Source organism: Boleophthalmus pectinirostris, unplaced genomic scaffold, assembly GCF_026225935.1.
Source record: "Boleophthalmus pectinirostris isolate CB_2022bp ecotype Guang Dong unplaced genomic scaffold, ASM2622593v1 HiC_scaffold_9, whole genome shotgun sequence".
Taxonomy (NCBI): Eukaryota; Metazoa; Chordata; class Actinopteri; order Gobiiformes; family Gobiidae; genus Boleophthalmus; species Boleophthalmus pectinirostris.
Genome location: NW_026571541.1, coordinates 7,138,025 through 7,149,452, shown reverse-complemented (window position 1 = coordinate 7,149,452; position 11,428 = coordinate 7,138,025). Strand labels below are relative to the sequence as shown.

The 11,428-nt window shown below is 39.1% G+C and overlaps 1 protein-coding gene across 1 annotated transcript; it reads left to right on the top strand.

Annotated features, from left to right (window-relative positions):
• The first annotated feature begins 505 nt into the window (after positions 1 to 505).
• xaf1 (XIAP associated factor 1) lies at positions 506 to 11,425 on the top strand. Its single transcript, XM_055166799.1, has 8 exons — positions 506 to 639; positions 4,004 to 4,139; positions 4,451 to 4,507; positions 4,947 to 5,199; positions 7,795 to 7,862; positions 8,647 to 8,797; positions 9,975 to 10,069; positions 10,142 to 11,425. The coding sequence occupies exons 1-8, from the start codon at positions 602 to 604 to the stop codon at positions 10,190 to 10,192; spliced, it is 849 nt and encodes a 282-aa protein (XP_055022774.1). The 5' UTR covers positions 506 to 601; the 3' UTR covers positions 10,193 to 11,425.
• Positions 11,426 to 11,428: the final 3 nt, after the last annotated feature.

Here is an 11,428-nt window from a genome sequence, read left to right as displayed (position 1 = left end):
ACTACTAGTCTATTACTACTGCTGCTACTATAACTAGTATGACTACTACTACAACTACAACAACTATGACTACTACTACCTTTACCACTAATACTACGACGACTACTCTAACTGCTAATACAACTAATAATATAACTATTAGGCTACTATTACTAATACTACTAATACAACTACAACTACTATGACTATTACTACCACGACTACTATAACTACTAAAAACATAACTACTAGGCTACTACTTTTACTGCTGCTACTACTACTACAGCTTGGCTTCTACTGTAAGATCGATTTTGACTTTCTTTCAAATGCTCTGTTCATCTCATCTCCTTTTTTTTTTTTTTTTTTTTTTTATCAGTATCTGTATCTGGTATCATCAGGTTTTATACACTTTAACTGTGTTGGAAAGTTTGCAATTCTAAATAAAAGCGCACAGATCCAAAACAAACTCTCTGGCGCCCTCTGGTGGCTGCGATCCCGAATACACTTTGACTTTCGCTTTCTGTTCTCCAAAACTGGAAAACAACCAAGTGTCCAAGTCCACAGTGCACGTCGGTATCTTAAGACTTATTTTAAGTGTTTAAATCGCCAGAACCTTAACTCCATGGGGGACGAAGAGGCGACGCGCGTCTGTGGCCGCTGGTAAGCACGTTTTTGAGGGGGGATCGGAGTTTCTGATCAGACGTAGAGCCACTGACAGGTAAAACAAACAAAACAAACAAATAAAAAAATAGTACAGGCCGTATTATGGTGAACCTCGCCCTAAGGTCTAAAGTCAGTGAACGTGTGGGCATGTGTGTCTTATGTGTGGATAAGCAGGGGTGAGGAGCACTTTTATAGAGAATGACTGTAACATTGAATTTATTATTTATGTAGCTGAAGCTCTGCTGTCTTTAACTCTACTCCGCACTCTCATTTTAAGTGGAACAAGCCCTACACAGAGGAAAGTTAAGTTTCAGTTTCAAATTCTGCTACTTGTTTTGGTGTCAATATAAGAATAGTTATTGCAGGTGTCCCTGAGGTGTCCCTGAGGTGTCCCTGAGGTGTATGAGACAGCAGACTGAGAATTTGTTGAGTTTTGACAATCCCCATGTCACTCTGAAGTAGATCTTACTAAACAGATACTAAACAAGATTCAGGGACCAAGCAGAGTTCATATAAAACACCTATACATATTTCTTAAATGTGTTTTTGGGTTACAGATTTCCAAGAATGAGGTTGTGAGAGTTTCCTTTTATCAGAAGCTGGACAAACAGAAATTTATTCCGAAAAAGTACAAGGGACCGTATACCAGCCCCCTCGGAACATGAACAGGATTTATTAAGAAAACGGGGAAAAGTGCATATTTAAGATTCACTGTGTAACATTCCTTGAGAAGGGTCCACCCGAAAAGTTGCACAATGCACCTTTAGACAAATATAAAGTTTATAGCTGTACAGATCAAAAATCTAAATGTACAATTAGACGAGACAGGTACAAAAGACAAAAACAGAGATTAGGTGCACAATACACATTTTCGCTTTCTGTTTGTCCTGGAATGTCCCACAGTGTGACATTAAACATATCTTCATGGAGACAAGCAGGCGGTGCTCCCAGGCCAAGTTCCACGTGTGATATCTGAAAATGCTCTCACAGTAAGAGTTTCAAGCTACTTGTAAATGAATACCTGTGAGAGATAATGTCATGCATACTCAGCACACACAGCAAGGAGAATCTATTTACACATTGATTATTTTAAAGAAAGAGATGAACAGTAGCTTCCTTTTCTCTCCTTTATAACATGCTTAATGTATAAGTAGTGAAGTATATTTATAGTTTATGTTTTGTTTAGCCAGGACCAACCTCCACCCCAAAAGCCATACACTCAACTTGACATGTGGAAATACACACAGGTGTCATACAGATTGTTTGTTTATTTAAAAAAAAAAAACAAAAAAAAACTCACTTTCAGTACAGACATAAAGGCACCAACCCAGTAAATATCAGTAATATCTGATGTTTTTTTTTTTTTTTTGTTTTTTTTAGATTAACATTTACACCATTCATAATCACCTACAGAACTTTAACCATTGGCTACAACACATCCTTAGTCCTAGACTAAGCCTGGACTAAACCAGGACTAAACCAGGACTAAACCAGGACTAAATCAGGAGTAAACCAGAACTGAACCAGGACTGAAACAGATCTAAACCAGGACTGAACCAGGACTAAACCAGAACTGAACCAGGTCTGATCCAGGACTGATCCAGGACTGATCCAGGACTGAGCCAGGACTGAGCCAGGACTGATCCAGGACTGAACCAGGACTAAACCAGGACTAAGCCAGGACTAAATCAGGAGTAAACCAGAACTGAACCAGAACTGAACCAGGACTGAGCCAGGACTAAACCAGGACTAAACCAGGACTAAATCAGGAGTAAAGCAGAACTGAACCAGGACTGAACCAGGACTAAACCAGAACTGAACCAGGACTGATCCAGGACTGAGCCAGGACTGATCCAGGACTGATCCAGGACTGAGCCAGGACTAAAACCAGGACTAAACCAGGACTAATCCAGGAGTAAACCAGGACTGAACCAGATCTAAACCAGAACTGAACCAGGACTGAGCCAGGACTAAACCAGGACTAAACCAGAACTAATCCAGGAGTAAACCAGGACTGAACCAGGTCTAAACCAGGTCTAAAACAGAACTAAAACAGAACTAAACTAAGACTAATCTTGGACTTGAGAATGAGAGAGAGAACCTAGAGTCTGTGGAGCAGGGTGTTCCCCAAAGGTCGATGGGGCAACGGCTGCACATAGCCCCGATATTCAGTCCTGGTTCACTTCTGTTTTAGTTCTGGTTTAGTCCTGGTTCAGTCCTGGTTCAGTCCTGGTTTAGTCCTGGTTTAGTCCTGTTCAGTCCTGGTTCAGTCCTGGTTTAGTCCTGGTTTAGTCCTGGCTTAGTCCTGGTTCATTCCTGGTTTAGTCCTGGTTTAGTCCTGGTTTAGTCCTGTTTCAGTCCTGGTCCCTCATGTCTCAGGTCACTATAGGACAGTACTGGAGACATCATAAGCTTATACAGGTTGTTTTCACCATTGTCAATAGCTCTGGTTTGATATTTAAGATGTAGTTATTTTATATTTGTTATTTTTTTTATATCTCACGTCAGGAGAAGTTGGTGGACGGCGCACCCCCGCACACCACATCCGCTACACTCCTGATCTTCACCTTAATTCATATGGTGTTGTGTTTTACGCTTAAACGCGTTACCCAGGATACTATCAAAGGCCCCTGCGGTCTTCATCTGTTGACCCCTGTTATCCCAGCTGAGAACCTGATTTGATCATCCTTTGAAACAATGACCACTGTTTTACCAACAGGGGGTTTATGGGGGCGCTTTGTTACTGAAATTCAATCAAATTTAATCTGCACACTTTCCCCATATCTTTGTGTATAAAATGCTTGCCAAACATTTGCTTAGGGTTCAACTTCCTTGAGACACCATGCTATTGGAAGCTGGCTTATAACATGGACACCACTACAGCAAACCAAATATGAATGTGGAAGTTTGATTGAAAATAATATTGATTTTACATTGATTATATTTGTGATCTTTTGTATTAAATTCATTTTTTTTTATTTATTTATTTTTTCCACATACTTACATACAAAAGCATAAGCATTCATACTAAACCTTTTGCCGAATCATTGAGCGTAATTGAAATCAAAGAGGCCAGAGATGCACCGATCCAGTACCAATATCGTTGTGGATACTTTGGTTTAAAGTATCTGCCGATCCCCGAAATCAACCGATACCAGAGATTGAAAATATTACAGCATACAGAACAGCTTTGTAAAAATATAAGTTTAATACTATGAGATGTTTTGGACTAACATTGTCCAGTAAATTGTCTCATTACATCAGCATCCCTAAAAGAAGCTCTATGCAGCTCTTTACATGTCACGTATATTATGTCTTTTACATATTCATAATAAACCTTGGTGTTTTATGTGTGTTGTAGTAAAAAGGAGGTGGCAGAGGCTAACTTTGCCCTGCACGAGTCTCACTGCAGCCGGTTCCTGGTCGTGTGTCCAGACTGTGAGGAGAATGTTCCACGGTCTGAGCTCCAGCAGCACAAGCAGGAGCAGCACGCACAGGTCAGACTCTTTACTAATGGGCTCGGGTCTGGTTTATTATTGGCATTTTTCAGTTTCTAAGATGGGATGATGTCCCAGATAGGGGCAAGAGACAGTACTGATTACACTGTACTTTGATAGTTAATATCTAAAAGGTATATATATGGTCATCTCAAGAATTTTTTTTTTTATGACAAAAAGTCTAGTCTTTATCTTGATCTGTTTCATCTGCTCCAGTCTGTATTAAAATATTGGCCTATAGAATGTAATTTAATGCAGTAATTAAAGCCCATGGAACACTTTTTAATCTCAATGAAATGAAACTGTCACAGGTGAGATGCACCAAATGCAAAAAGAAGATGGAACGGCGCCTCCTTCCTGAACATCAGGTAAAATAATAAGTATAAGTGTATAAAAGAAGAGAAGTTGTATTTATTTGGTATTATAGGTGCATTGTATTAAGTATTATCTGTTACATAAGGGTGAGTCGTTGTACAGTTGTAGGGAGTAGTATCTGTTACATAAGGGTGAGTTGTTCTACAGTTGTAGGGAGTATTATCTGTTACATAAGGGTGAGTTATTGTACAGTTGTAGGGAGTAGTATCTGTTACATAAGGGTGAGTTGTTGTACAGTTGTAGGGAGTATTATACGTTACATAAAGGAGAATCGTTGTACAGTTGTAGGGAGTATTAGCTGTTACATAAGGGTGAGTTGTTGTACAGTTGTGGGGAGTATTATAGTATGCATGTAGTCCTGTATGTATCTCTCTATAGTGTGGTCTGTAGAAGGTGAATAGTGACCTTTAACCTTCTTCTGTTTGTCCCCAGGAGGAGGAGTGCCCTGAGCGGGTGGAGCCTTGTACCTTCTGTGAGCTGGAGATGCCCTGGGCTCAGCTGCAGGAGCACACTGTGGCCTGCGGGAGTCGCACTGAGCTCTGTCCGGACTGCAAGCGCTACGTCAAACTGTCAGACAAAGAAGAGCACAACAGAGCGTGCTCAGATCAGGACCTGTACAATGGGCCCCACAGCCCACCCAAAGGAGCCCAGGGGCCAGCCAAAACTACTACAACTACTACAGCACGTAAGGAACTTTTTGAGGTTGTTAGGGTTGCGTCACCTGCTTGTTTCTATGGATATGCCATTGCATATCCACATTGTCTGGAATGTTCCACAGTATGACATTAAACAGCTCTACCTTACATTTATTAATTACAATTGGTTTTAAAGCTCAAAAATACCTAGAAAAACAAACATTCTGACTGTGAGCGAGGTCGCCTCTCCACAGATCTAACCTGTAACTTGGTCTGGTTTGGGCTCCATGAAGATAGAAATGCTTAATGCCATACTGTGAAAAATTAGAAAAAGCAAAATACATCTCCATGGGGAAAAGCATTTGACGGAGCCTCCACCAGAAAAGTTACACAATGCACTTTTAAAGCTCATCAAGAAATGACTCACCCATTCATTATAATGGGTGAAACCAGTGATTTTTGTTTCAATTCAATACAAAGTAATACTATGACAAGTATCACAATATCGATCATATACCAATACTTTGAGTTTTATATTAAATGCCGCTCCTGTTCCCTATAAAAAGTATGTGGATAAATAAAAATATATTTTTAAATTCTGATATATAACCCTAATCATGTGTAATGCTTCATATATTAAACCCAAAACTTCTTTCAGGTTTATTACAAACATGTGGACAGTCATGGTCACTCTAAAGGCCGTCACACACCACAAGAGAATTTGCCTGATTTTGGTTGCGATTTGCTTCTCCCAGAGTTCAGGGAGGTGTGACCAGAGTTTGTGTCTTCGTGTGTGATTTTGAAGCTGCTGTGCTCCTCGTGTGTGTGTGGTGTCAGTGTGACTCTGAGCTGCTCTGTCAGATCATAACCACCAAACATCAGCAACGCTACAGTAACAGCCAATAAAACAGAGCGTCACGGGCAGAGGAGCGACGGACACAGAGACGCAACATACAAACTCAGGAAACAGCGAAAATAATGAGAAGGCTTTATTACTTTCCTCTCCTAAAGTGGTAATTTAAAGTGCAACGTCGCATCTACATTTTCCAGAGAAATTGTCCTCCGCAAATAATAACATCCAGTCCACAAAACAGCACTAATAATCCAGTTTGAAGCGTTCTTTGAAAGTAAAAAGGCGAGAGTAGTTCCTCACTTGTGTCGACGGGAACCAGCAGACGCGATCGCACTCACAGCTTTATATCCTGTGGTCTGCAAACATTCCACTGCAGTCTTTGGGCTCACAGATTTTAAGTCTCATAAGATTCTCCTCGTGTCTGTGGTGTGCGCTTTTTGTCACACATTTATAAATCGTTTAAAGGTTGTATGGAGGATTTTTTTTGTTTCAAATTGTCAATGATAGCATTATAAAGGTGCAGTAGCCTTGTAATTATGATGACCAAAAAAAAGAGAATAAAAATTCATCAACTCTGGACGTGGTGGGGCCAGCTAAACATTTGCCAATTACATTGCCTTGTTATCTGTGAGCTGACAGGCTGTCAATCAAACTCCCTACGTTTCTAGCGTAACTGACTTGCCTGCGCACCACCGGTACGTGGTTTACGTACGCCTGTCACGCAGTCCACAGACGCACAGACGCTGTTTACTCCACCAACGCAACAGTTCTTAGAGGCTTTTTTTTACCTATATCTTCCTCGCAGTTAGCACAAAGTTTGTTGCAATGGCGACAAGAATCCAGGAGCAGTTAGCAACAAAAGAAAGTCCATTTTTGAGGTCGCTGAAAGAAGAAGACAAGGGGAAAAGCAGCGAAGCCAAACTAAGGTGATTCTTGAAGATTCATTCCAGCGATGGCGCGACTGAAGCAGACGCAGAGTCTAAAGACTGACGCACTGGTCGCCAAATTACTCCTGGACAGGTCACTTCTGCTTATTATGAAAACATACTTTATTTCCAAGAGCTAGACAAACGTTTTTCAGGACACGAAAGCGATATCCTATGTCTGAAAACGTAATTTTCAAGGCAAAGAAAGAGTCCGCTTGCTGCTGCGTGTTGTAGCTAGTTCATTCGCACAGAATCTCCGCGCAACCTTCTCTGCACCCCTTTCCTGCTCCTGTCCCCGCTGCCCGTTCCGCTCTTCCCCCTGCTCCTCACTTCTCCGGGCACGGAATCTCCGTGCACCGCTCCCCTCTCCTCTCCCCTCTCCTCTCTCCTCTCCTCTCTCCTCTCCTCTCTCCCTGCTCCGCTCTTCTCCCTGCTCCTCACTTCTTGTCCGCGCACGAAATGTCCGCGCACCCGCTCCCCCCGCTCCTCACTTCTCCACCTTGCCTAACCAACACTGTAGTTAGTTGTTTACAAGTCAAGTGCAGCGCACCGGCTGTAAACAAACCTGTTTCTGGCGTAAAGAGAAGGCGGGAGGAGGCGTTTCTACGTAGGAGCTGTAGGGGAGGGGGGGTGGTTTCACGCATGCGCAACATTTGAAAAAGGACAAACAGTCGCTGGATTTCTCGTTCCTTGGAAAATCCTCTATACAACCTTTAAGACCGAAAAATCCTGTAGTGTGTGGGGCCTTAAGGTGGGGATGTAGTTGTGCTGGTGCTATATATTTGTTTATTTAATATTTATTTATTTTTTAAGACAAATGCGCTATGTTTTATTGGATACTAATTCAGTTTTCTTTTGTATTTAAGCAAAACTAGACGTGCTGTGTAAAGTCTGCAAGCTGACTTTTCCTGCTGAAGAGATCAAAAGACATGAGGTAAGTCTGCCCTTGTTATTTTATTTATTTATTTTTCAGGAAGTACCTTGTCTAAAATCCATGGCATGAATGTGTGTTTGTTCTATTTATCTAGCAGGTACAATGGATTATTTTTTTTACTATAGTGATAAAAAATATTTGTCACTGTCATTTCCATCTTGAATATTTAATGATGAAATGACTTTGGGTTATGAATGTTGTGTATTTCAACAAAAATAGTAATAGTAATAGCAATTTCAATGGTGGTGGAACGTAACAAAGTAAAAGTAGTAAAGTACTGTACTTAAGTAAAACATGTAGGTATCTGCACTTTACTTAAGTAGATTTTACAGTGGGTACGTTTCACTTTTACTTCACTACATTTGAGAGCAGGTCTGTACTTTCTACACCACTAAATTTTTAACTGGAATGAAGTAAAAGTATTTTATTTATATTTATTATTAATTTGAGCAAATAAAAATATACAAATAAAAACAGCTAGAAAAAACAATTAGTTCAATAATTTCTGCTGAACAAAATTCAGCACAAATCTGTATCAAAAACACAATTTAAAGCTGTATTATTAGATCTCAAAATCTGTGCAAAATACTTTAACTTTTTAGTCCTTAAGTACATTTTAATACCTATACTTGAATACTTTTACTTGAGTAGATTTTTCGTGTGATACTTTTACTTGCTCTATATCAGTACTTTTACTTACGTAAGAATATCAGGTACTTCTTCCACTGGTTAATTTCAAGATCATCCAATGAAAAGTAATGAGTTTTCTCTTCTCTGTTCAAAGATGAGGTGCACTGCTGACTCCAAGCAGAGTTTTGAGGACTCCAGTTCCGATTCTGATTCCAATTCGGATAGAGATGCAGGCGCACATCGCAACCTTCAGCAGATGAACTTCCTGATGAGTAAAACAAGGAGAGGCCCTTCCTCCTGGAGATGTAAGTCTATCACAGTCATGACTATGACGTCTTATTGTACACTATGTGAAAGCTGGAACGACATTTTTGAGACATTTGCTTGTCGCTATGGAGATAGGTACGTCATGCCATACTCTAGAACATTGAAGGGCAATTATTTTTTTCCAGGGGGCCATATGAGAAACAGAAAATATTGTGGAGGGTTGAGCCAAAATGTTTAACTCAGTTCTGCATAATATTAATTGTATTTTGTTTTTAAAAGCAGTAAACCACTAAACGCATTAAGTCTTAGTTTAGACTTGGTTTAGACCTGGTTTACTTCTGGTTTAGTCCAGTTTTAGACTTGGATTAGTTCTGCTTTAGTACTGGTTTAGACCTAGTTTAGACCCGGTTTAGTTCTGGTTTAGACCCGGTTTACACCTGGATTAGTTCTGGTTTAGTTCTGGTTTAGACCTAGTTTAGACTCGGTTTAGTTCTGGTTTAGACCTAGTTTAGACTCGGTTTAGTTCTGGTTTAGATCCGGATTAGACCCAGTTTAGTTCTGGTTTAGTCCTGGTTTATATCTGGTTTAGTTCTGATTTAGTGAGGTTGCCTTACAAAAAATATAATTTTTAAAAAGTCCTCTAAAATAAAATAATAATAAAAGCAATGCATATTTAGTCCATGCATGAGGTAAAATTATAAAATGTGTTTATTTTGTAATTCCAAATGAGCTCAAAGGGGCCAGTCAGAGTCAACTAAAGGGATGTATGTGGCCCTGGAGCCTGACAATGCCCAGGTCTGGTCTAGAACATCCTGACAACACCACTGAGACAAGAAGGTGGTGCACCCTCCTCCAAAAACATCTATAACATTATTGTGTAAAATACTATAACTTTTCAGTTCTGTTCAAAAATGTAGTGGAGTAGAAAGTACAGCTACCTGCTTTCAAATGTAGTGCAGTAAAAGTAAAAAGTACCCATACAGATACCTAAATGTTTACAGTACTTTACTACTTTTTCATTTACGGTGATGCCAGCTCCCACTGGGCACCACAGTTTTCTAGCACGGAAGTCTGCGGACATATTTCTTTTACAGTGTTGTTATAAACATATATTATGATCTAAAATGTACAGTTTAATCCATAATAATCCACAAGTGTCATAGATTATAACTATATAGCAAATTTAAACACATAATTTCTTCTTTAATGTAATAGATGACGAAGAGGAGGTAGAAGAAGATCCCAATGAGCACTCCACCTGCCCACACTGTCAGCTGGTACTGCCCAGGGCCACTCTGCGCTGGCATATGGTATGTAATATCACATTTCCAATCACTTATAGTCATGATTTTTATTATTATTGTGTATTTTTGTGATTTCAGGACAAGTGTAAATTGCACTTACACCTCAAACTCAGAAAGGGCGATGTCTAAAATAAAATGTGTTTTTGTGTTTTCTGTACATTTTAGGAAGCCGTGTGATCAATAAGAATTTTATTTTCATTTGAAGTAATAATAGGATTTTCTGTGTAGCATGGGCGGATTGTACACAAGTCAAATGCTTTCATGTTACTATATGTTTGTTTGTATATTTTTGTCCAGTCACAGGGAGGACATAACTTTTTTAATGATACTAAATGACATAATTTTGATGCCCAAGATAATAAAAACGTTAATATCACAATTAGGGATGTAACAATAATCGAAATATCGTGATATCATATCGGCAAGTCTCTCAGTAATATCGTGGACCATCACAACATATCGAATCTCAAGCCTGTTTGCTTAAATTCATTGTTATGGTGCAGCAATAACTAAAAGAAACAGAGGGAACTACATAGACCATGATCCTTTGCTCTGTTACAGTCCAGTTTACACAATGAAATAGCTGTTATGAGGCTTGTCAAGGCATTTTTGAAGGAAAAACTAGTATATTCACAATTCGGTTATCGCAATAAATACTGTACTATGAAATGCATATCGTGAAAATATCGTACAGAGAAATTTGGATATTGTTACATCCTTATTCACAGTGTATACCGTACATACCATACAAACCATAGAACACGCCTTAGAAACAACAGATTGTAATTTTCAACGTAAAATATTTGTAGTTTCTTAAATACTAGTTCCAGGAAATGTCATTCTATTGGACATGTTTCTCTTCAGTTTAAATGCATTGTTGAAATTAATAGTTTTCGATACTCATTCTGGTATCGAGTTTTGGCTTTTTTTTTTTTTTTTTTTTTGACAGCCCTATAACTGTCTAGCATTATAATTAAAAATGATGATAGTTTAAAGGTGCATTGTGTAAATTTTCTGGTGACACCAAACCAGATCAAGTTACAGTTCAGATCTGTGGAGAGGCAACCCCGCTCACAGACAAAATACCAGTTTTTTTGAGCTATAAAACCACCTGTAATTGAATAAATGTAAGGTAGAGCTGCTTAATGTCATACTGTGGAACATTCCAAGCAGAGAAATGACATATCCATAGAAACAAGCAGAAAAGTTACACAATGCATCTTTAAAGGATAATTTATTTTGACATAAAGACTGTTTTTATGAACGAGCTGTATTACCAGGGGTTTGAAATTAAGATTTTTGCATCTGGTTCTCTGTTAATATATGGTGAAAGCAAGTGGAAATAAATCAACAAAAACACAACTC